This window comes from Diprion similis, chromosome 7 (assembly GCF_021155765.1).
Source record: "Diprion similis isolate iyDipSimi1 chromosome 7, iyDipSimi1.1, whole genome shotgun sequence".
Classification (NCBI taxonomy): domain Eukaryota; kingdom Metazoa; phylum Arthropoda; class Insecta; order Hymenoptera; family Diprionidae; genus Diprion; species Diprion similis.
This window is the reverse complement of record NC_060111.1, coordinates 6495962-6523723: the sequence shown is the minus strand read 5'-3', so window position 1 is coordinate 6523723 and position 27762 is coordinate 6495962. Positions and strand designations below refer to the sequence as shown.

Below are 27762 nucleotides of genomic sequence, written 5' to 3'. Positions count from 1 at the left end.
TCACAGGGTGTCAATCCCATAAAAAGAAACTCTAAAGCAAAAAGTACGAAAAAGTTTCTTTTTTTTATGCAAATATCAAATACTATGGGTTCTCACACAGGAAAAAAATATGAGTAAGATATTTGGTTAGCATAAATAAATGGCATCAGGTTGTTGAAATAGACTCGGACAGTTGCCTGTGAATGTTGATGCTACATCGTTAACGATCCTCAAGTCATGTATAATAATTTTTCTATTTCTATATATTTTCTATATAAGGCGTGTGTAGTAAACTTGGTTAAATATCATTCGAAGTAACTTGACATCTTTTGAGTACCTCAAGTTTCGAAGTTTCGTGAACACAACACTCTAACCGAGAACACTGGACTCCTCGTCAAAGAGAAAGTCGCGTTCTCCAACTGCCCTGTAATAACTCGATGCCAATGACTAATCGCAAGAAAAGAAGAGTGTTTGGATCTTATCTACGAGCACTGATAACGATCGATCATGTTGTTTTAACGATGTTTGCTTTGGTACTTTTCAGCAGGGTTGCGGGCAGTTCAGACATGGGAAGTGAGCATTACTGCCTGAGGTGGAACAATCATCAGAGCAACTTGCTGGGTGTGTTCAGTCAGCTGCTGGAGTCCGAGTCGCTGGTGGACGTGACGCTGGCGTGCACGGAGGGCCCCTCGATCCGCGCTCACAAGGTTGTACTTTCGGCCTGCTCCAGCTACTTCCAGGCTTTGTTTCTCGACCACCCAAATCGCCACCCCATCGTCATCCTCAAGGACGTCCGCTTCTCCGAGCTACGAACCCTCGTCGACTTCATGTACAAGGGAGAAGTGAACGTTGAGTATTGCCAGCTCTCCGCCCTCCTCAAGACGGCCGAGAGTCTCAAAGTCAAGGGACTCGCGGACATGACAAACATCAATGCAGCCGCAGCGTCGAGGGAAGAACAGCAACAGCAACAGCAACAGCAACAGCAGCAGCAGCAGCAACAACAACAACAGCAACAGCAACAGCAGCAACATCTTGCCAATGAGAATCAGCGGGATCGAGAGCACCGGGAACGCGATAGGGACAAAGAACGGGAGAGGGAAAGAGACCGGGATAGGGAACGGGAACGGGAACGGGAACGGGAACGGGAAAGAGAGAGGGAGAGGGAGAGGGACAGGGAAACGGAAGTGGAATGCGAACAATCTCAACCTCAGCAGCTCAGCGACGTCATGGAAGCGGTTCATATGACCGAGTGTCCACCCTCCCCCACGGGACCCGGGAGTCCCTGTCCTGGACCCCTGGCCCTCCATCGACCCAGAAGGAACTCGGAGGACGCTGCGAGCCTCGAAGAAACGAGAGGCTCCCTCAGTCCCATCTCCGTTCACAGTGGTCCCAGCGACATGAGTCTCAGTAATAACACCACCGGTGCTCCAGCCGGAAGCATCATACCCCTTCAACTGCCACAAAGCAGGCTTCCGTCTCCTCACAGTACGGAGCCTCTCGCCGGACCCTCGGGACTTCCGCCTGTACAGCAAGTTCCTCTAGTAAGTCGATCGCTTCTTGTCTACCGGACGGTAGCGAGTTGCTTTTATTTTCTTCTTAAATCACGTCACTTTTGCCATTGGATCGATGATCGTTAATTGAGCTGGTGAACTATAACGGATTACGTTTTGAAACTAGCTGGTAGCGCTAAAAACTCCCTAGGACAGAGGCAGGGCTACTCGCGAACTCGGCAGCTCAAATGATAAAGAAGATTTTGTAGCACTGGGAGCTAATTTCGGAACGCAATTTCAGAAGTTATCAAAATTTCTTGCTGTACACTACATGCTATTGACTATGTTTTGAAACTAGCTGGTAGCGTTAAAAACTCCCTAGGACAAAGGCAGGTTTAGTCGCTATCTCGGAAACGCAAGAGAGATAAAAAAAATTTTGAAATCACTATGAGCTTATTCCAGAACATAGCCACTATAGAGGATTTTTACCTATCAATTTGAAAATTCGACTTTGGCGATGGTGGTTGTTTGAAAACAAATATAGTCACTAGAACTTTAGTCTGAAATTTTTCTTACAAAGTGCAGCGTCTGCGCCAAAAGTTTTCTTAAAAAAGGGCAACAAATCATACTTAACACTTTCTTTTCTCTGCAAAGTAATGGAATGATTGTTTCAAAATTTGAGAAATTATAGTGTTAGCAATTTATTGTACTGGTGTGCGTATTGGAAAAAGTTTTGGAAAGTTACGAAAATATCGAACGTAAGCGAGTGATTCGCACAGGCTTTGAGGTTATGGTACGTACGCTTCTGATATCCGAATCTTATATTTTCCAAACTTTTTTTAATCAGAATACAAGCACTGTAGCTAATTCTATCACTTTCGAAAGTTTATAACGATTTCTTTACTCCGGAGTGAAATGAATTTGTAATAAAAAATTTGCTCGCATCGTTGGCACTCGTGACACAATTTTTTTTCTATTCACTCTTAGATTTATTTGTCACGTTAATGTTTTGCCGATTTTTTCATAATTCTTACAAATTCTGAAATGCAATGTATTAAAAAAAAAAAAGTTTCGTTTTGTTTTTTTTTCCTGTCCGAAATACGTAACAGTTGCAAATCCACGAAAAATTTGTTCGGAAGTCTTAGAAATCTTTACTCGAAAAAAGGTGTATCTATTATACTGGCAAAATTAGAAAAAACAAAAAGTGTACAATCCGTTTTTGTCATCATGATAAAAGGAAGCTAAGAAAAACGCTTAGTGGTATTCGTGTGATATCAACTTCTTCACAGGAACCAGTCAAACGAGAGTCTTTACTTATAATGTGCGAGATGAATTCCTCGATTTTATAAAGTCATGCTAGTCAGCCGATTTAGTGATTCGGGCAGTGCATCATCCGACTCACAATGGCGGTTTATCAAACGTTATTACTTAGTCGGTAACAAAGCACTTTTTTTTCACTCGGTGTCACTTTTTCCATAATATTATCAGTCACTGCTTGAAAGTGTAATTGATGTTTCGTTAATGTTTAATAATCATGAAGAATCTTTCAAGTCACTGAGTTTCAATAGAAAAAAAATTTTAATTTTTAAAATTATTTTACGCTGAAACTCGTTTCACTCTGAAATCGAACAAATTTTCCAACTCAGAAAAGCACAACATCCGACTTGCTTTGCTGGAAACTGATTTCTACGTAACAATCATCACTTGCTCTCCGCATCGCCGATTCCGTCCGTTGGTATGCAGAATTAAGTATATCTCATTGAACAATTTTAGGTTGGTGAAATCTGTATTCTGAATCCGTGTAGTCCGTTCAATGTATTTAATCAAAAGCCAGCATCAATCACAATTTCGATCACGCTCTATCAACGATGACACCGATATTTTCGTCCTACATAATATGGTATAATAGTATTAGCATATGAATATACGATACATTATATACAGGTTATGAAAACGTTCTAAAACCTGAAACGGTTTGATAACGTGGTAAAAAAAAAAAACAAGAGGTAGGCCAATAGTAACCAATCATTTTTATGTTTTATTCTGAACTTGATCCGTCGTTTTTGATGTGCCTAAGGTGTCGACGATTTTGCTTTTTGGATTAACGAAATGTTGAAATTATGGCTACACAAAAAAAAAAAAAAAAAAAAAAGTTTACGTTGTAAATCTACTCTTCGATCGAAACTTCATCCAAATCGTGTCTTGCATTCCCCTTTCGTGCAAAATCGTCATCCTCCGTTAATTCCAGCCAATAAAAAAAAAAATCAATCCAATATTTTATTCTCTTTTTCCAGTCCCTAAAGAAGGAAGTAGATTGGGAGCGATCGACGGACGATCGAGTATCGAATATCGAGGCGACGACTGACTACAGACTCCCACCAGATCCGGTGAGTCTCGATTCAATTATAATTTACAAGTTTATCAACTCGCTCTTGTTCGCCTATAACACGTAATATATACATACATTATATACATATTACGTATTCCTCTTAACTCTGCATAGTTCGTTATACTCTCTTAAATAATAATAATAATAATAATAATTATTATTATTATTATACATTATTATGAAGAGCTCATCTTGCAACGATTCACGATAAAGCAAGGTCATCAGGTTGCTGATTATTATAATACAAGATCGTAACTCTTTTTTTTTTCTTTTATTCACATTTTTCTCTCCCCCCCCCCCTCCCCCTTCAGCTCCTCCCAAAAAAAAGCAAAAATAAATAAACAAATTAAAATAAGAACATTCGAATACTTACTTACTTTATCGTATTATTAAATACGCGCCACTTGCGACTAATTCTATTCGTTGTTCGCATAGAAGCACCTGTAATATCTCACAGTTGGTCGTTTGTGTGTCCGTGAGGAAAGTGCGCACTTTATGCACCTGCGCCAAGTCCTTCGAATTTTATTGGCCGACAGTTATTGAGTTATTGCGTCGGCCAATCAAATTCGAAGGACTTGACGCACGCGCATAAGGTGCGCACTTTTCTCATGGACACACGGTAGAAAAGCAATTCCGCGTCGGGATCTGGTACCGTTGCGCAAAAATCTTGCGTACACTTTTCTGCGCCTAATTCGACGATGACGGTCGTTATTAATATTCTATTATCATCATTACTCTTGTTCGTTATTTACGGCACGGACGAATTTGACAATTGCGGACGTAACGTTTCATCGGATCTACAGTTAATGCGATTTATCCGTAAAAAGAGAATATTCTAGACGAACATCTGAAAGGTTTAAAAATCACAGGGAATACTGCATTCTGTATATGATAATGTGTTTCATTATTTACGCTGTAACTACTGCACGTGGGTCTGCTGCATGCATGTCGCCGAATGCTTTTGCTAAACGCTGCGGTTTTCTTATTATGCAATTTTACTGCTTCACACTGTTGGAAAAATATGTTAGAATCTTAAGCATGTATGTGAAACGTATGGTCAAGTCGAAAAGCTATATGGTCGAACCAAATTCAAAATCTCAAACGATTTATGAAAAAAAAATCAGGAAATGATGATGTTTTTTTTTTTTTTTTTTTCTTTTCTTATTGACAAAGTAAAGTCGTGCCTAAACAACTTAGAGGAAACTGAATTACCGATTCGTTTCCTGAATGAAAAAATCCTTTCGTTTAAACAATGATCATGAAATTTAACATGAATTTTATACAAATTGCTAGAATATTATTTTCTCCAAGGCTTTTCATTTGATCAGAAAAACTTGATAAGCGATACTCCATTCAAAAACATCTTATATTAAATCTTAGATCTGATTTTGGGATTTTGTAAAGAATTCAATCGTTAATTCGTTAAAATTCTTCACCCAACATTCTTCTCGCGTTCGAGAAGAGGTTCAATAATTCATTCGTCGCTTAGACGGTATCAATAATTATACAATTTTTGTTGAAAATTTCATACTCCATGTTTAGGAACTACTTTTTCAATTCAAATAAAAACTACTAATTTCAGCTGCCTCGATAAAACCTTTATTCCGTTATACTTTCATCTCGCCAGATGTCTTGCTCGTCTGTACATTTGATACATGATTTCATCCCTTTCGTGTAAACTGTAAAATATATACCGAAAACATCGATCTGCTAGTTGAAATACTAAAAAAAGTCCAAAAGTGGAATATCGAGCAAAACTTTCAAATCCTGAGTCGGCAGAGGTTGGTACAGTTTTTTTTTTTTTTTTTCTTGCATAAATTAGCTTTTGTCTCGGGAATGCCTTGCGCTCAGCGACATCTAGCGGTGATAAATCGTATCTCGTCTCGTTTCGCTAAAAATATCCCAAGAACTTACCATTTTTCAATAAGTCAACTGAGTATAAAATTTTAATGAAAATATTAACGAAAAGCCAGTGATGTTTCATGAACATAAATTTTTCCAACAGTTTGTCGTAATTTATAACCATTCATTCATCCGGAATATTAAATTCGACCATTTTTCTCATCCATCTGATAGATTAACATGACAAATTCCGTTTATCATGTACATAACCTATATATATATATATATATATAATATAATATAGGTAATAATAGGTATATATAATATATACCTATATGTCTTTATTATCGTAATAATTTTTACGTCGTCGTCGTTTTATATATTATATTATTCAGTAAACATTATAATTCACATGCTTTTTATCATTCCGACTTTGTACATCGTACTTTTTACAAATTCCCATACAATTATATACTCACGTCTGCTGCGTCTCGTCACTCCCAATTTTTGTACGTCACACGCTTTTAAAGAGAAAAAGATTAAGCAAAGGGAAAAAAAAAAAAAAAAAAAAAAACAGTCACTAAAAGAAACAAATTTTCCACTCCTACAGAAGAAGACGCGAATAAAATTAAACTGAAGAAGATAAAAAAAAAAAAAAAGAACGATTTAAGAAAAAAAAAAAACCTCCCCCCCCCTCCCGTCTTTTCGCATATTTTTCCACACTTCCACGCAAATAACTTTCCACTCCACGTTACATCCTCCTTCTCATCATCACATATCCTGCCAGCCCGTCTTGCTAGCTCACTGTCAAGAAGTTGACCTTCGTTTTTGGCCATGGTTGTTTTTTTTTTTTTTACTACATTTACATATTTATAAATCTCTATTTATATAGATATATATTTTTATATATCTTCATATATATATATATATATATATATATATATGTATGTATGTATATACATACACACACACACACTTATATATATATATATATACATAAATATATATATTGTATATATGCGCATTACATGTTGCTACATATCGCATAATAATACACATATGCTGTACATTTTAATAATAATATATATATATATATATATATATATATATAAACATATATACATATTGTATGCTTTTGGCATATGTTATACTGGATATGCAAATTTTTCACTACACAATTCATATATATATATATATATTATGTATTGCATACACATATGTGTACATATATGTATACGTATGTATTATATGTCATATGTGTACACAATCATTTATCGTTGTTTGGGGTTGAGTGCAATGCCATTGCTCCACGTACAATTAGCGCTGCGGTATTTTTCATATATTATACACATATATATGTATATATATATATATATACATATCTTATTGTATATCATTGAATTTAGAAGAAAAGAAAAAATGAAACGTAGGGGAGAAAAAGAAAGCAACAAAAGAAAAAGAAAATTGGGAGGACGAACGTACTGGTTTTATTTTTTTCTCATATATATATATATATATATATATATATATATATATATATATATATATATATGTACATTTTAATATTATACATATATAGTATACTGTATAAATAGCCCGCCAAACAAAAATGAGCGTCAACTTCTTGTGCTGTCGTTTAATTGAAAAAGAGAGGAAGGAAGAAAAAAAAAAAGAAAAGAGAAAGAGAAAGAGACGTAGAGAGAGAGAGAGAGAGAGAGAGAGAGAGAGAGAGAGAGAGAGAGAGAGAGAGAAAGTGAAAGAGAAATAGAGAGAGAGAGAGAGAGGAAAATCAAAAAGACACAAATATATGTATATACCACAAGTACATACGTATACGTATACATATATGTGTGTTTAACCAAATAAAAAAAAAAAAAAAATCTTTGCCTTAACATACATTATTATGTGAACAATATACCATTACATATACACGTGACGCGGAAAATTTCCGTTTGTTATAAATAACGTGGAAAGAGAAAATAGAGAAAAAAGCAAAAATTTAATGAAATCAAATGAAACAATAGTAAAAAGAAGAGAAAATAAAAATAAAAAATCACAGCTTACCTTTACGTAGTATCATACCTGACACGGTCGCGGTGTAAAAAAATCTTATCTAAAATTTTGTACATAGTATGTTAGCATTCATATACCGGACAGTATATATATATATTATAAAACGATATTTCTACTCATTGTAAACATATATGTATACGTGTATACACACACAAACACACACACACGCGCACACACGATAAATAAATAAATCACCAAAGTATATACAGGTTGTACAATTCAAGTATTTCGTCTTGCATAATTGAAGGACAGAAATAAGAATATAGAAGAAGAAGAAAAAAAAAAAGAAAGTCTAAAAGAAAAATATATATATCACGACGATGATGGTAGTACATATACATATACATACATAGATCGATCGAAAGAGACTTGTTAGAGAGTGAAACAGAGAAGTTTATAGAGACACAGAGAGCCTGTAGTTTACGGTTTAGGTGGTAAAAGAAAGAAAGGAAATAAATTTAGAAAAACGAAAAAAAAAAAAAACCACCGAAAGAGGCAAGAAGTTGATGTTCTTGTTTGTTTGGTTGCAGGAGTTGATGGGTTTGGATGAACGGGTGTTTGCGTGCATGTACTGCGGTGCCTCGTTCCTCCATCAGAGCAAGCTGACGCGGCACATCCTCTCGCACAGCCTCGAGTCGCTAAAGTACAGGGAGCAGGCGGCGCATCTCCAGCTCCAGGCGCAGCTCGGTCTCGATTCGGGTCTCCATCTGGCTTCCGAGGTTGTCCACTACGCGCCCGGAGGTCCGGTTGAGCCGATGGACCTGGAGCTAGCCGCCCATTCGGACCCATCGTCCGGTGTAGTGCTTTGCAAGTTTTGTGGTAAATCATTCCCCGACGTCGGTTCGCTGATCGCCCACCTCCCCGCCCACACGGGCGACCGACCTTTCAAGTGCGAATTTTGCGGCAAGGCGTTCAAGCTACGTCACCACATGAAAGACCATTGCCGCGTTCACACGGGCGAACGGCCCTTCAGGTGCGCCCTATGCGGGAAAACCTTTTCGAGATCTACGATCTTGAAGGCACACGAAAAGACACATTATCCAAAGTATGTGCGAAAGTTCCTTTCACCCAGCCCCGTTGATCCATCCGAGGAGGAAGCCCCGGCGGCACATCCACCGGCGCCTCCCCATCACTGAGTATAATGACAAATTTTTAACTCCGCCTCTTTGCGTGTAGTAATTATTATTATTATTATTATTATTATTATTATTATTATTATTATTATTATTATTATTATCATAATTACTATTATTACCGTAGGGGATACGTGTACGTTGAAAAATCACCAACGCGGAATTTTTTCTGCACCATTCGTTCGTGGATTTTGGTTTTTTTTTTTTGATTTTTTTTCCTTCTTTTGGTTTTTTTTTTTTATTTTCAATTCATTAAACTCTTTTTTTCCGATCCGAATCTTCTCGTCTGTTGTTACTCTTTCGGAGTAGAAGCGCGAGGTCGATTCTGGATACAGATTCCTGCACCGACATCTTACCGACATTTCTAGAACGTTTGAGGGTAAGGATTATACCGAGTCTGGGTGACTTTATCGGTCATCGGATCGTTTAGTCGTTCAACGTTATCGATCAAAGGTAAGAGCTTATGGTAAAGTAGAGCGGATATCTTGGAAGTTTTAATCCTCCGTCGATAAGATTGGACAACCGAATGATCCTATGATCGATAAAGTCAGCCAGAGTGGGGGATGTCCACAACCTTGTTGATCTAGTTTTCTCACCGTGTTTGTCATTATTTATTAATTTTTTTTTTTTCCAATTTATTCAGTTTGTTTAATTTTTTTTTATTTTCTTCCAAATTGTATCTGCGTTTCTTTTTTTTCCACGCCACTGCTCCGCGTATCATTTGCAAGAATAACGGTTACATATAGGTAGTATAACATAATACATATATGTATATTATATACAATATACATATTATAGGAACAATTGTAAACTATATAAACTAAGCAACTATATAATAATAGCATAATAATGATAATGATTTAGGATAGATATACATATATATATATATATATGAATATGAATATATATATATATATATATATATATGTTTGAAGAAGAAAAAAGAAGCGTATACGCGCGTCATGTAGCGATTAAACAATATGACCCGATTGCGTATACATGCATACTGTGCACCTAGCCTCGAGGCAATCCGACGGTATTTCTAGTTAGTCCTGTGATTTTGGTTAGGATGGTTGGTATAATATCCGTGTCTCATTCGAGGGGGAGAGGATAAGGGACACGTTAAAAAAACATAACATAACATAACAAAGAAACGAAAAAATGAAATGAAATGAAATGAAATGAAATGAAATGAAATAATACGAAATCGTATAAAATCGTATAAAATCGTATAAAATCTCCCTCGTTTAATCAGTGCTTTAAGATGAAAACGTTCAGCTTATCCTTATACATACACATATACGTATTTGTATATATTATAGGAAAATACACGCGTACACGCATACGTCGTACATACATACATGAACATTTCGAAGACATTTTATTCGCACGCACGCGCCCACTCACGCTGTATGTGTGTACATATTTATGTGTATGTATACGTATTTATACAATTATATATACGTATATATATATATATATATATATATATATATATATATATATACACCTGTGCGCATAGGTATGCATATATATGTTCGTGTATAGGTAAATTATTGAGGTATTTAAGAAGTTGGGAAAGAAACAGAGAAGGAGAGTAAAAACGTACGAAGAGAAGAGGAAATAAAAAAAAAAAGAAGAAAAAAGAAACAATCTAACCGCCACGGTTGGTGCTTTTAATAGAGATTCTGATAAAATGCTGTGAATTATATATAAATTGATTATATACATCTAATGATAAAACGGAAGAGAAAGAAAAATGAAACTAAAAGTGAAAAAATAAAGTTGAATAAGAAAATTACACGTACATGCATACATACATACATACAACTACGTCGTGAAATGACGAAAAAAAAATAAGAAGAAAATAATAACAATATTGTATATTGTGTGATTTCTACGATGTACAATGGTTGACTGTTGTTGATACGATTGAGGATATTTTATACTCCAGTTGAACGGGGTGGGCTTACACTATATTAGTAATAATAATCTAAAACACACACGATAAAGAAATGAAAATAGTTACGATAAAATAGTAATGAAAATTCCATAATATATGTATATGTATATTTAATATACATCTATCTATAGATACACATGTGCAGGGTGGAGGCTAGAAACAAAGAAAGAGAGAGAGAGAGTGAAGAGAGAAAGATGAATCTGAATGGTCTCTGTATATAAAATATATGCAAACATAAATGCGTATGTACATACGTACACGTACGGACGCGAAAAATGAAATTGCATCCGCATGGATCGGAAACTGAAAGAGTGCGCTGGCATAATATTATACGATAACGATACGTATACTCACTCCTTATACTATTCGGTCTTTTGATGTGTATGTAGCTGACAGGCTTAAACACTTTTTTCATATTAATAATTTTTTGTACGGTGGAAAAGCTCGGTGATCCTGCGATTCGGAAAATTCTTCGTTGATATTGAAAGTGTAAAATCGCTTTCGACGACGACGACGACGCTTAGTAATGTCCTAGATTCCATAATCTGATTGTGGCCACGTATCAGGTCCTCTGTTATACCGATTTCTAGGTTTTATTAGAGACGATTTATCCGAAAGCAATGATTTTTCTCATACAGAATATGTAGAACAAGACATAAAATTGAAATGTAATGGTTATGAAATGTTTTTTTTATCGTTAAAAATTTTGTATTTGGAGTGAAATAACCTCAGTTAGTGTCAAACACGAACAGATTCTATAAGAAAAAATCTATACAACTTTTTTTACCTACTGGGTTAGCAAATTTAAACCCCAACACAGAATCAACATGGCCGCAGTTACCTCGCTTCGAGTTTTATTTCAGTGACACAATCGCTTTCAGAATCCTTTAGTTACCGAGTGATGTTTCACGCTCAACAGCACCACGGCAAGAACAGTTTACATGTCATTTTACTTTCGGCAAATGCATAAAAACCGAGATTTTTCATCGCAAAGTTCACACGGGTTGTGTATGGCGTCCTTTGAGACGTACTAATCGCGATACTCGGAGATCGGGTCTCATTAATTTTTTGATAAAAAAGTTACACGTTTTCTAAAATTTTTAAAATGCCTCTCACATTATGTCTGCGGACGCAGATCTCTTGAAAAATCTTGCATATAAACGATTGACCGAAGCCTGTATGTTGCGTGGCCATAGAAAAGATACATAATAGATTTGAGACAAATTCGATGCCTTGTTTTTTGTAATGATCAAAGATTATTGATGCTCCGTCAATATTTCTAAAAACGCATTATTGAACAAAATCAGTTTTTCAGTTAAAACAACGCGCTCATTTAACTGTCTGCAATAACAATGTCAATTTATATTAATTACTAACGTAATCGGAATAAAAAAGGGGTTTTTCAGAACACGAAAAATTTTGATTCCCCAACAGTTTAACATTTTAATAACATTTTCAATTTTAATTTGTAAAGAGAATTTGAAAACTTGATAGAAGGAAAAAAGAAACAACTTTCTCGTATTTCTGTATGAAAGTTCAAGATGGCCGTACAGCTGCAGGTTTCCGACGCAATTAATGCACGCAAAAAAATCGCCAATCAAACGCGAATTGAGCGGTAAAAATCCGTCGTCATAATTTTTCAGGCACGAAAAGATTGGACTAATTGACAGCCACGATACGTACAATCCTTTCGTGTATAAATACGCAACATAACCTCCACGATACAACTTGGTAGTAGCGTGAGGAATTATTGAGTAACCCCAACCTAATTTAATTTGTATGCAAATATATTATGAATTTGATGTTCAGACGTATCACGATACATCAATCAACGTTTCAGTATTGCAAAAATTGTCTATTATTTTCGCCGTATAGTTAATCTTACGATTAACCTCACTTTCAAGGTGCTAAAGAAGTTTGCTACGAGACATCGTAAGACGAACAGATATCCAAGACACTCTACGATGTGAACGATTTATTTGAAAAATAAACCGCATGCGTGTTACAACAAACTCGCTAATTCTTCACCCTGAGCTATTTCATTTACATGTATATAGACACTTGAACGATTTTTTTAGAAATTGAACATGCATGCACGCGAATAACGATAAAAAGACCAAAATTGAAGAAAATTGTAAGAACCAAAAGGCATCCGTATGCATACACGAACACAAAATCACAAATACTAACACATGAACCAGAATAAGAACGTATCAATGTCGCATTAGCAATAATTAATATCTAAATTTTATATACATACATAACTATACGATAGTTAAATTATTATGTCTAGGATGCGTAAAATTGTACTTTCTCGTTGTTAATTAGTACCTATGCGTAGATACTACACGATGACGATGACGATGACGATAATGATACTGACGATGATGATGATGATGATGATGATAGTAGCGTTTCTTGCGATTATTTTGGGTGATAAGTGAACCAGTATTTGAATAAACTTTTGTTTTCCTATTAGATAAGTAATTAATAACACGCTGTTAATATTATTATTATTATTACTATTATTATTAATCTTATTATTATTATTGATTACTATTATTATTAATTAATATCATTATTACTATCATTATTATTATTATTATTATCATCACGATTGTGATTATTACTACTGTTGTTGTTGTACATAGTACATTATTATACTATATATCTACTAGTATACATATAGATACATGTTATACACACTTGTAGAGCGTACCTTATACGTGCAGCGATTGTGCAGACTTTACTTTTTTTTTCTTTTTTCTAATAACGTTTTCCTTCTCTTTTTTCTGCTTTCATTTTTTTTTTTCTATTTCTGTCTCTTCATCTCTATCTATTTTTCATTGATTCAAATCTTTCCTTTTATTTTAATTCTATTTATCTTTTACTCTTGACGGTGCGTTTCATGATGATGATGATGACTATTCATTAACCACGAATATATGTCCGATGAACGTGCAGAAAAGCGCATATAAACGGGGCGGCAAAGGGGTCGAGGGAGGGGGTGGGGGGGATTATCGGTAATAAATTGTAAGAGGGGGGTGGGGGGAGGGGGGGGGGGATAGGGGACGATTTCGAAACAGGAGTGATTCTTAGAGCTGTGATGACTATACATATATAATGAGTAAAATTAATAATTGTATACACAATTTTATTGATTAGTGGTTATGTAGGGAAAAAAACGAAATGAAGAAAAAAAAAACAACTAATAATAATAATAATAATAATGATAATAATAATTTAAAATGAAGTGATTGAACCTCTATGAAATGAAAATGAATATGAGGAAACGAACTATTAGCAGCAACAAAATTTTAATTCAACTTTTTAAAATTATAATTTTGATTATATATACATATATGTATATATATATATGTATCTGTTGTACATCGGTTATCGAAACGAAAATTGGAAAAAGAAAATTGAAATTGCAAACAACATGATGTACTAATGTGTACATGTAATACACACTTGCATCTCCTGTTATATAGTGAAATTATATAATATAACGGAAAGGAAAGAAGCGAAATTTATTGCGGATGTTCACTGTGATTGTAATTTATACTGTGATTTGTTGAGGAAAACAACGACGAAGAAGGAACAAAATAAAAAAACAAAAAAAAAAAAACAGAAGAACTTGAGTCACTTATAATAATAAAGTCGTTGGAACAAATTGATTTTGATTATTTTTTATTCAAAGAATCAAATAAATTCATATCCCTTCGAATCCAAATTATACATCAAATTATCAGTGCATTCATCTTTTCATCTTTTCTTTTTTATTGCTAAATAATCTCATTCAAACATTATCAACAACGTGATAAGTCATATAATATATGATGAAAAATATTTTCTTCATTCTATAACATTTTCTCATCAATCATTGCAAAATAAAATAAAAGCATAAATTCGGATCGATTACACGGTATGTTTAAACGATAATTGATCGTTAAAATATTACATTATTCGTTGGAAACGAAGTGAGATGACATTGTTATAATAATGTAATAATATAATAAAATCAAAGAAATCGAACTCATTTGATTTTTTACCAATAAAAATTCGCATGCTGGTAAAAGACGGTATTTCAGAGTTCAGAATCGAAATGGAATTTCGTTGGTTTATATTTCAAGAATAATAGAAAAAAAAGAGACACAAAAAAATTCGGATCATGCTAATTTTATAACGCGGTGATCGTCGCATTCGATCACAGCTGACGCTGTATATAATGCATGCAGGAATGCCTTGTCCAAAATTAAAGAACAAACTGTTTACAGGTGGCTGATTGAAAAAAACATCAATGCAGAACAAAGTCTGTTAATGGAGATGTGAGTGTGTTATGCGTGTGTCTCCGTGTCTCTCCGTGTGTCGGAGTGGAAATGATTTTATATAACGCGAGCATGTTTCACGCCTTTTTCCATGCGTGTTTTCCGTACACAAAGTACCTGTTTCTACGACGGTATAGCAAGTCTGCGAATGCGCATGCGCGGATTACTGAAAAGACCGCTTTTAAGATGCTTACAAGTCGCGTTGTACACCTCGAAAACGCGGCGAGCCAAAACTCCTATACCGCTCAAGCGATCGGGATGAAACTTGGGCAATTGATGCCTTATTTTGGCAGAAAGTGGAGCGACGTTTTACTTTTTGAAGATTTTGAAAAAAAAATTTAGAGATCGGTCATCACTCACTGAAATTGCGAAAATTTTTACATTTGCACCAAAGGATCGAACTATCTGGTATAATGCCACTCGAGGCTGATGAAACACATACTTTCAGCCCAGTTGCATAAGATTTGATGTTAAAATTACGAAAACCAGATCAGCTGCCATTTTGTCATTTTACCATCAAATCTCATGGGACTGGGCTCAAAATGTGTGTTTTATCACCGCCGAGTGATGTCATACCGGATACTTCGATCCATTCAGTGCAACTGTGAAAATTTGGCCAATTTCTGTGAGTGGTAACCAATCTGTAAAATTCTTTTCAAAATTTTGAAAAAGTAAAAAAACGCTCCACTTTTTGCCAAAATTAGGCATTGATTGCCCAAGTTTCACTCTGATCGCTTGAGCGGTGTAGGAGTTTTACATCCCCGCGTTTTCGAGGTGTAGAACGCGACTTTATGAGCACCTTAAGACCTAGAAGTGAAAAGTGGTATTTTCTGTACTGCGCACATGCGCCGTCGCGAACAAATCTAACACTACGTGACCCTAACCTCAATTTCTTGCTTCGTGAAATAATGCGTAACATACTTTTGTTGTGTAAAGGATCGTGTGCAAAAAAGATCAACGTTCTTTTCGCCTCGCATATTTGCAATATTCGCCTTCGGCTCACCTATGACACATATTGCAAACTATGCTTGGCCTGAAAAGACCGAGTTTGCCTACTTGTTACACAGTATAGTGTAGAAGTGAAAAGAAAAGTGAAAATAAATCGGTAGTAAAGAGAGGCACGAGTTAGACGTGAATTAGGATCGATGAAAGTTATCTGACGTAATGAAATGCGAAAATGAATCTTGATTCCGAGATTGTAAAGTAAGGTGAGACTGTCTCAGAAAATTACTTTTACGTCACTCTGAAAATCCCCGACATTTATTTTACTCTGAAATTAATTTTCACTCCGGATATATCAAACGGTTATTTATTTATTTTTATTTATTTTTTTCTTTTACACAAACTAGCGAATTCACCGTGTGCAAAATCGAATCAGAAATTTGCGAAGTAATTTTTTCGAAATCGCACTGAAAGTCTTCGAAATTTTTCTGGTCATTCCTACAATCATGACGCGTTTGAATAAATAAATAAGCTTTATATAATTATCTTGTCGAACTTTATTAAGTATGCATTCATTTATCGTCAAACGCGACATAAACAATTGACGTAACGGTTTTGTTTCTTTTGATTTCTCTTACTTTCTTTGTCCGTTTTGTTCTATAAAGCTAATTTCATAACACTGCGATTAGAATGAGAATCCGCGAAAATACAGTAATTATTATTATAAAAAGATTGACAAAGGCGGTGGGTTTTATTGAAAAACGAATACGCTTGTAAAATTTGACTGATTGTGAGTAGGTTGAATATTTAATATTAAAAATTTTTAACGGCCAAGAGAATTGTCTAAAATGAAACTTTGCAAAAGCCGTGCTTAATCTTCTCAAAAGTTAAATAAATAAACAGTTTCACGCGATTCTGCATATCTTGTTTTATTGACATTGTTTATTTATACATTTTATTTATTTTTATTTTTTTTCATCTTCATTTATCTTGAAATTCCAAAAATACATTATCGGTGTGATTTTTTTCTGCTCCAAACTTTATTCATTGCAAATTTATTATCTATTAAATGTAATCAAAAGTATTCGGAAAATTTAAAGCACACGAGGTAAATCATCAACAATTAAAAATATTTTTCACAATTACCATTCGATGAGTAATTTTTATGTGTTAGTGAGAAATCTTACTGCTAGCCAGAGATCGAAACAAAAAGAGTGAAATATTAATCGAGAGAGCGAGAGAAAGAAATAAAAATATTCATTATGTTTCGCGAGTTTCAAAGTGTTGAATTTAGATTTTCAAAATTTTTCATTACAGTAACTGAAAACTCGCGTGCATTTATTTTTCACGTCGTCGTCAGGGTTTGGAAACAATTCGAATCGAAATTCACGCACACAAGAAACTATATAATTTTACAAATCGGTAACGCTGCATTTTGAATATAAAAACATAAAACAAAAAAAAAATATCATACCTGAACTTTTCTTTTTGCTAAACATAATCCGATTATCTAAGTATCGAAAATATCACCGTAACCTGTTTTTTTTTTTATTCTTTGTCGGTGTAAAATTTCATTCAAATATTGAGGCTACAAATACTGGAAGTGACATGAGTTGTACAAAAAAATAAATAAATAAATAAATAAAATAAAAATAAAAACCATCGGTGAATATGGTAATAATAAACGACAAAATCGAAGAGTAAATCATTAAAAAGGTTAACAATATCATAACATTCAGTTGGCGTTAAAAAAAAAAAAAAACAACAACAACAACCAAAATATAAATTTTTTCTTTCTTTCTTTGCTCAGTAGTTACGTAATAACTATAGAATGTTCAAAGCACAGTATTGTATGAGGGGATATAAGCGTAAAGTCACGTTTAAGTCACATTCAAATACGTGACTTGTAAAATATCGATGTTTACAAAAAGTAAATCCCCGATTTACACGCACTATTTCTGTCTCGATTTTCCACCTGTCGTTTCTCTTATTGTTAGTTCGTTGTGAATAGTTGTTAAGATATATATTATTCAATTCAATTGCTCGAATTTACAGTAAAAGAGAAGAGAAGAAAATTTTTTTTTTTTTTTTTTTTATATTGATCCCATAAAAATTCGTCAACTTTTTACATACCTATTACATATGATTATTTTAAGCTTATTAATTATTTCTTGTGAAAAATCTATGCTGTTTGTTATAAAATTTGCGAAATTTAAGGAAAATTAAAGTTTTTTTTTTTTATCCCGGAGACGCGAAAAAAAATTGCCAATCAACTGTTCACTGATGACGAAAGTAAGCAGTGATTTGTTTTGAGACTTAATTAACTTTTTTTTTTTTTCAATGATTCAACTTCTTTTTCTCTGTCAGCTGATCATTTGTCGATTTAAGCTAACACTTTTATCTTTATTCAGGATATTTTGTTCCTCATTTCGACGCTTGTTTTTCTTTTCTCTTTTCTTAAATCGGTACACTTGACGTAACACTCGACACTTTATAATAAATAACGTCAAGTTGAACGTACGTAGAACAAATATTGGAAAGGACATTATTGCCAGAAGTATTAATAATTAATTTAAATTGATTTATTTCATCGCGCGTGGATATTATATAAAATTATATTATCACGTGACATGGATACACATAAAATACTTTATATATTATACACATACTTATATACATAAAAAATGACTAGTAAACGCTTGAAATGGTTTGTTTATTTTTTTATCTTTTTTTACGGTGATTAGGCGATTTGCGTTTTTTTTTATTTTCACTCGTAATTGTGCTAATTTAAAGAGGGTGTTTGAAAGTAAAAAGAGGAGAAATAAAAATCGTGCGGATGTAATTCTCACTTGTGTTCAAACTTATAAAAATTTTTCACCATATTTAGATTATTAATGACGTTATCGTTACTTATAAGCGTGGAAATTTTCTATCGAGTGAAAGTAAACGCGCTTTGAGATTCGGAAAATTTAAGTCTCAATTTTCATAACTATTCTTGTTGAGAAAAAAAGGGGGGAAAATTTTATTTTTCGGGGTTGAAGTAGAAGGTGTATATCTTCGTTGTAAATAATTTTCGAGGCGGTATAAAAATTTTTACGAAACATTGGGGTAATTTTGAAAAGTGGAAAAAATATTTAAAATGAAGAATTGAAGAATTTAGATCGCGAGAATTTTTTACTGATTCCTGGTAATGTTTTTTTGCCTTGAATCAAGGCTAGAAAAGCCTGAAAATCACTGTATTAAATGTCCAAATACATTGCAGTAAACGCATTATGCGCAAGAAACTGGAAAATGCAACGATCTAAATATTGCGCTATCGTTCCAGTGCAACCGCATATCATGCACGTCACGATAGATAAAGCCGTAAACTTGACAGTGACTCTCATTTTACAATTATTCATGCATGTTCATTAGGGTGTTTCAGAAAAAGATAATTCGCAATTTTCCACCGTGGGAGTCCCTAGAAAGTTTTTTTTTTTTTTTAGGTTAAAATTAAGAAATAAGCCTTATACGTTATGTGGATGAACATGCTCGGTTGATTTTTCACTTTCATAAATTTTTTCAAATTTATAAAGAAGCGCGAATAAAGATTTTTCCTTTTTATAAATAAAAAATTCAAGGCATAGATAATTTCGATTCTGTTTTCAAAGTAAAGAATTCATTAATTCGGATCACGTAGATTATGATTAACGCGTAAATCATATTATATATGTCATCGCAAAAAACTTAAACACAACCCTGTACAAATTTTATTTTTCATACAAACCTACGTACAAATTTTTTTCAAATTATTATTATTATTCTAACATATGCGATATTCTGTAGCTTCTTCTTCTTCTTTTTCTTCTTCTTCTTCTAAAAAAAAAAACAAAATCAAAATGATCGTAACACTCAGTGAAAAGAAAGTTTAAAAAAAAAAAAAAAAAACGAAAAAAAAAAAAATATATCCCCCACGCGTAAAACAGAAGATCAAATTTTGAATTTTTCAAATGAATCATCCGGGGGATGAATATGCATCTGACGTCATATCATTTCGAAGACATATCGCATTACGTATTAGTCGTATGGGTACGTAGGTACATAGATATATAGGTATATACATATATAAGACTATAATCATCGTTGAAATACATAAGATGTATCTAGAGCATAGATAGGTACCTAGATACTAGACGGGGATAGTAATAAATAATCTAGTAAATATTAATACACACAATAGTTAGCTATAATGATGATAATAAAGCGCGCGAGAGCTCCACAGGCGTCACAAAATGCACCTTCGACGTAGAGTACAAGGAATTAGCTCCAATATTACATACATACGTACACACATACCTATATATATATATATATATATAGCTAAACATGTCTTAATAAAATATGAACGGTCAAAGAAATCGGGATAATACACATACACATCCACACACCCACACACCTGTATGTATGGTTTTTACACTGCGTATATGATAATAGAAATTAGCCTGATGCGCAGACCAAACCGCGATACTGTAGACTATTTTTACCTATTACTATTATCGAGTTACTATTACATTTTATTTCAAATTTATTATATATATATATATATATATATATATATATATATATATATATATATGGATATTAATTATTGCCGATGAAATCGATGTAATGTTGATTAAACGCGTAGAGTTGGGTTAGGGTGCTTATGAAGTCACGTTGTACACTTCGAAATTTGATCTTGTTTCCGATTGCAAAGAATACCGACATCTCATTTTAGCGACATTTTTTACCGACGTTACACGCATGCCGGTAATGCATATATACGCGTAATGTCGGTAAAAGATCTGTAATTTTTTTTTCCAAATTTTCAAAAAGTAAAAAGTCGCTCCACATTTTGCCAAATTAAGGCATCACTTGCCCAAGTTTCATTCTGATCGCTTGAACGGTATGGGAGTTTTGGCTCGACGCGTTTTCGAGGTGTAGAACGCGACTTTATAAGCGCCATAAGAAGAAGGAAAAGAATTTTATTTCTATGCCTAGACATATGATAGGTAATTATTTATTTACTATTTCATGTATTCGTTTCGGTTTGATGATATAATCAAGTTGATTCGTCTCGCCGTGTTATTATATTCATTTTTAATCAGCCCGAATTCTACAAATCAAGTTGATTACAATGATTTTAAAGAAATTGATTCTTCTTTGTCGATTCGCGTGAAATTGATTTATTTGCAAAAATTCTATGGATGGAAAACGGGATGAAAGTTTTCGAAAGAGTTTAGAAAAAAAAAAAAATGAAAAACTCACGAAATGTCGATACTAACTTTCACTCAATCGATTGATAATATTTTCCACACCCGTATGTAAGTTGTGATAATATTTTCATAAAAATCGGACTTGCGTAAAAATCTCAAATATTGATTAATATCTGGTGAAAATTATAAAAACCCAAGAAAAACAAACAATTGAACAATTGATCATTTCGTCAGTCATAGAATGATGATAGAAAACTCCGTGGACCGATTTTCCAAAGTTTTTTTAAAAACGGTTTGTCGTCGCGTTAAAATCGGAGAGGAAATTCAAATTGTCTGAAAATTTCACGACTACAATATACAACCCACAGAGATGCGCACTGTGGGTATAAAAAATTAATCGGCGAACTGGCGAATTAAGGCGAAGATTGCGAGGTTGCGAAATTGCGTTGCAGTTAACGATTATATTCAGAGGTTAATTGGCGCAGGTAACAGTTGGCTGGTTAAATTATATTATTATCGTGTACATGATATGCATACGCGCAGACGCAAGAGAAAAAAAGAGAGAGAGAGAGAGAGAATAAGCTGAACGAACGCAAGCGTGTCGCGAGTTAGCAATAATATAAATTATTTACGCTGCAGCAGTTTAACGATTAAAGTTAGTACAATATACGTAATATATATGAATATATATATATATATATATATATATATATATATATATAAATATATATATATATGTATATTACATGTAGGTATAGGTTATAAGTATACGTATAGGCGTCTGAAGTGGGCCGAAGTTAAAGTTCAGAATTTGAAAAGTTCTAAAAGCGCCTAATTTCGAAATATTTGGTGGCGACAGTTGTCAAAGTCAAGAAATAAAACTTTAAAGAAACTCCAAAGTTTCAAATACACGATTTCAAAAAGTAAAACTTCGACAGAGTAAAATTCGGAATATTAAAATATACTCCCACAGCTCGGCTTTTCCGCATTTTTTCCTTTAATTTGGAACTTTCACGTTTCGCTGAAGTTTGACTTTAATTCTTTACTTAAAGTTTCGCCACGAAAAAAATTCGGAACTTGGCGCTTCGGGAAATTATCAAGTTTGGAATTTCAACCTCGACTCGTCTCAAGTAACTAAATGCACTCGCATATTTTCTTTGAGCTAAAGTTCCTTAAGGGTTAACCGCGTCTGCAGAGCTTTTATACACATATTTCCGTATTATGTGAAGCCAATAACTGACGCGGCCCTGATGTGATGACGGTGCTTTGTTTCTCTTTTGAACATTATTTAGATATAGAATCATATTATTATTATTATTATTATTATTATTATTATTATTATTATTATTATTATTATTATTATTATTATTATTATTATGGGTATCCGTTATATGTATAGGTGTACAATAGATAAATTTTTATTATCATCATCATTAGCAGATTATATTCAATATATAAATATATATATATATAGTTTATAACACTAGGTCTATAGGTATATACGTATCATATGTATAGCTATATTAATTATTGATGATTAATTATTTAAATGTTGTTAGCATAATATATTATATTATTATACGTCGCCCATTATACTTTTATCCTTATACACATTACGTACACACGATAGATACATTTTATTGTCTCCTAACAATTCTTACCTTATAAGTTATCACTATTATTATTATTATTATTATTATTATCATTATTATTATTATTATTAAAAATATATAATTCCTATTTTCAAACATACATTTATTGTGTTTTCTTATGTTTCTTTTTCATACATTTCATTACACGTATTTATATTATTTTTTCATCATTGCACCTGCAGTCCATTTACATGTTTATTAGTTTTTTTCCTCAGAAGTGAAATTTCATATTTCATTTTTCTAATCACGAGACAGAACGATTCACGAATGCTTAGATAGCTTCTATATACACACACACACGTGTACTCCGTTTTTCGTTACAATCGTTGTATTTCCTTTTTCCGTTCTTGTTTCTTTTCGGTTTTTTATGGGTCACCAAGTTACTTCTTGCTCAACATTTAAAAGTAGAAAGAGAATGTAAATTCATATCTCAATTTTTCAGATTTATACACTTTATTTATTAATTTTTATAAAAAACAAAGTAATAAAAAAATAAACAATTGTGGAATGACGTGATTTCTCTGACACTGTTAATATCGTGACGTATTTACAGTTGAAATTCAGTGTTTTTGAAGATTTAAACGAGTCTCTGCTTGATTTGATTTAACTAAATTAGCTTCAGTGCCATTTTTCAAACCTCATTTTCGTTACGTTTCTGGTTTAACACTTTTTCTCCTAAAACTGTACATGCGTTTCATATATTTTTTTTTTTTTCAATATTATCATTCGTTTTCGTGACAGGAAAGTCTAATTGAAACGGATGTGCAACGGATGCAAATTCTAATACTCTGAAAATTCGGTGTGTGTGTTGGTGAATCATAAATTTATGAACTTTATGACATTTTAAATGAAAAAATATTCTCAATGGCTTAACTGAGCTATAAACAGAATCAAAGTTAAAAAACGATATTCGTTAGTTTCTGTCAATTTCGACAGTCTTGCACATTTTTCATTGACAGTCTCGCAACTAATACAGGGAAAACAATCAATTTCACAAACGTAGATACGAAAATAAATTTAAATAAACTTGTCATTCAGGAATTAAAAATTATCAGAATTTCGAACTTTATTTCTTTGAGAATTTATTACATTGTTACATCGAATGAGAATTCCGAATCATTCTTTGCGGCTTAAAAAAATTATTGTACTTGGCATATCCAACGCGTGAATAAAATTTTCCACATATTTTATACTCGTATGAGATTGTCATAGATTTACCAGATTTCAAAAATTAAAATTCCTGCCTTTTCGTCATTCACTCAAACGAATTTCAAAGATTTTTCTGCGCAATCATCGTGTTGTGATTATTCTCAAAACCATCGAATAATCTCATTCTGATAAACAGATATTAAAGTACTGGATTTTTGAGTTATTGAAAAATATTTTTCTACATGTCCTCAAAATAGTTGATGTCTTATTTGGTACATGAAATTTCTTGAGATTGACAAAGAAAATTTACTAATAAACTCTGCAATTTTTTTCTACAGCTAAAATTAACGCTTATTGTTAGTCTTTCATCAAAGGGGAGAATAAAATCGAAAGAAGGCTTTTCTCGATGATCCCGATAATGGGATAAAAATGACGAAGAAAAAGCAAAGTAAAATCGTACTTTTAGACAAATTTTAAGCATTATTTATTTTCGAAACTTGTATCAACCGACCTGCTTCGCTTTTCACTTTTACTCGGTTGTGTATGTTATACATTATTATAGCCTCATTAACCGTTTTATGCACACTTCTGCCGCAAGGTGACCGGACGTCACGCAGCTTCGAGCACGCATTGCGTGCGCTGGCTACTCACTTCGCGTTGCCAATTTGCCCGGTTGGCGCGTGCGTTTATTTCTGTAAGTTTCTCTAGGCAACGGCCTGGTTATACGATGTGTATAATATTCGCGTATAATTTTTTTCAACCGGAATCTAAATATTCCGCTTCCATTAACTGGTTTTCAAAACAAATTTTTCATTCTCTACTGAGTACAGAAGCGGCGAGCAAATTCTTTGAAAAAGTTTATCCAGCATTAACCTACCGTTCCTATATTTTTTCCAATTTGATTTATTCGATTTATATGAAATAATTTTTCTAACGGTTAGAAATGTTGAAGAAATTAATGAAAATGGATAGAATTTGACGTAACCTAACCTAATCCAACCAAATAACATCCCGTGTCGTTCAATTTTAATCTAATGAAATGAAAATTGTATTTAAATGAAACAATCTTCCTTACAGTTAATAATATTCGAATGGCAATTGGTAGAATTTGATCCGACCTAAACTTACCTAACCTAACATAACCTAATAACGCCCCATCGCGTCCAAAATTAATGCAATACAACGAAAATTCTATTCAGATGAAACAATCTTGTTTACAGTTAGAAATGTTCGAATAGAAATTCATAGAATTTGATTTAACATAACCTAACCTAACCTAACCCAACCCAACAAATATCGTTATATCTCTAAAACTTTTGATGTAGTTGTAGTGATGTGCGACCTAAAATCTGTCCAAACGTTGTAGCTATCCGCAAAAAAAAAAAATAGAATCAAAATCGATTAAGCAGTTCTGAAGTAATGAGCAAACAGACGTCAGAAAGACTTTTAGTGTTGAACATTTAGGTTTTTGTATTCAAGCTTGTAGTCATTCGAACGATTTTAATTTCGACCATAAAGTCAGAAAAACAACGGACGATAATCGTGGTGGGTATACAAACTAAAAATTCCGTACTATGAAAATTACACACAGAAATTTGGTCGAATTTCGTTACATACGAGGTTCGGAAATATTTCGATAAAACTATAAGAGTAAATATAGAGAAGGGGTAGGCAAAATGGGTTTCCCTTAAGAATTTTTCTAAACAGTCAAAAATTACTTCTATAAACATTATTGAACATTATTTTGAATTTCTAAGAATTTGACAGAAAAAAAAAAAAATTTCCCGACATCTGAAAATCATTTTTATTTTCTTTGGTTACAATTATATTAATTTTTGAGTTCTCGAAAACTAAGTATTCCCTTAAGTACCCCGGCTTATCCCCCCCTTTCCTAGATGTATAACGGTTCTGGATTTAGTTCAAATTTCCATCCACCAGAGGGCGCGGCCTCCTTTTCGAGAAACGAAAAAAAGTTTTCCAATTTGTAAAATTCTCATTTGATCAAAACGTGAAAAAAGTGTTTCAAAACTTTTTCTTTTATTTGTGGAAAATTTTTTTTTTAATTTCAAGGCAAAAGGTCACCGGCCTCAGCTGGTGGCGAAAACTGGAACTAACTCCAGAACCGCTATATTATATTTACTTATAAGACACGAAATTCAAACTTAAATAGTTGAAACCTCGAACAATCGTACTGTACAATCTAATAGATAAAAGTAAGTTGAAAGTATGATAATTTAATTTTAAACGAAAGAAATCTAGAAAATCTGTATTCCAGTCTCCAAAGTAATTCTGATAATTTTTCTCCGAGCAATTATAGTAATTTAGCATGATTTTTTTTTTTTTTTTTTTTTTAGTGTAAAACTATATTATAGTCCTTTTTGCATGAAATTGGAATGCAGTTTTCTTTCACAATCTGATATTCCGCTTTCATTAGCGGTGAAATCTTTCTACAGTTACCGAAAATTCTTCATGTCATTTTGAGTTGGAACAGGACACCGTATTTGGTTTGGGTACATTCGAACGTGTTTCTATCTGTGACCGAGGCAAAGATACGAAATATTGATTCTTGGCGTTTGATAAGGGCGCGATATCAGCGATAGAATATTGCACGCGCGGCTCTTATCAATGAAATCGTGAAACGCACGTGGACGCAATTTGTTTTTTTTTGTTTTCTCTTTTTTCATGTAGGGCTTTCGGTCTTGTTTCTAAATTAGCAACAGCTCGTGCAGTTTGTGTTAAAGAAATTTTTTATTTTTATTAACAAACATAATGAAATTTTTCACGTTTTGGATTTCAATCTGTGTGCTCGTTTGCTCAATTTTCACACCACGTCATATTTTTTTCAAATTTAAAACTCACTCCATTGGGTATAGCATGAAAACTGCATGGTAGACCCATCGCTTGACCGAATGCATTATTGAAAATCAAAATTCTTATATACTTGTGAGGTGTGGTCGGTAGTAATAATTCGAAAGATTTTCGAAATCGGCGATCGTTCTTTGTTCCTAGCAAAGATTAAATGCTGTAAAAGGAAAAAAAAAAAAAGAAAAAAGAAAACAGAAGAAATTTCAAAATTTTGCAAAATCTGTGCAACTCAAAATCCATCTGCATGCACTATTAATTTAATTATAATTTAATAAAAAAAAATTTCCTTCCAAAGTTTAACGAACTAATTTCGACACTTAAATAGCGGCTAGATTTAATTAACTTTCTGCATTGATCCGTCAGCACTGATTCGACGAATGTTTTGCGATGCGCTTGAGATTATAGGCAAGAAAGGAAAAAAAGAAAAAGAAGAAGAAGAAAAAAAAAAAAGAAACGTATTTCTACAATAAATGATTAGATATAAATTTCACACAACATTTGTTGCAATCTAGAAATCGGTTCAAATATTTATACTTCATAAATTACTCGCGCGAAACGAGACACGTGTGGCTCGGGTTTATTGGCACCGTCATCGTGCTAAAATCTTGTGCTAGAAATTGAATTGCTCCCACCTAGAGTCGCTTGAAAGCTGGACCGAGGTGTTAACTGGAATTCACTTTCATTCATTTTATTTCGTTTCTTCATCCATCCTGAAAAATT

General features: G+C 33.3%; 1 protein-coding gene across 3 annotated transcripts in view; it reads left to right on the top strand.

The window, feature by feature from the left end:
- LOC124408054 (zinc finger and BTB domain-containing protein 7C-like) overlaps positions 1-27762 on the top strand; it is a 67136-nt gene that overhangs the window by 18716 nt on the left and 20658 nt on the right. For 2 of the 3 annotated variants that reach the window (XM_046884713.1, XM_046884712.1), the window contains exons 2-3: positions 524-1520; positions 3764-3856. In XM_046884713.1, coding sequence (XP_046740669.1) covers positions 546-1520; positions 3764-3856 — 1068 coding nt within the window. In that variant the 5' untranslated portion in view covers positions 524-545. Of the gene's footprint in view, positions 1-523; positions 1521-3763; positions 3857-8303; positions 9005-27762 lie in introns of those variants that run through there. The other variant, XM_046884714.1, reaches the window with a different exon arrangement.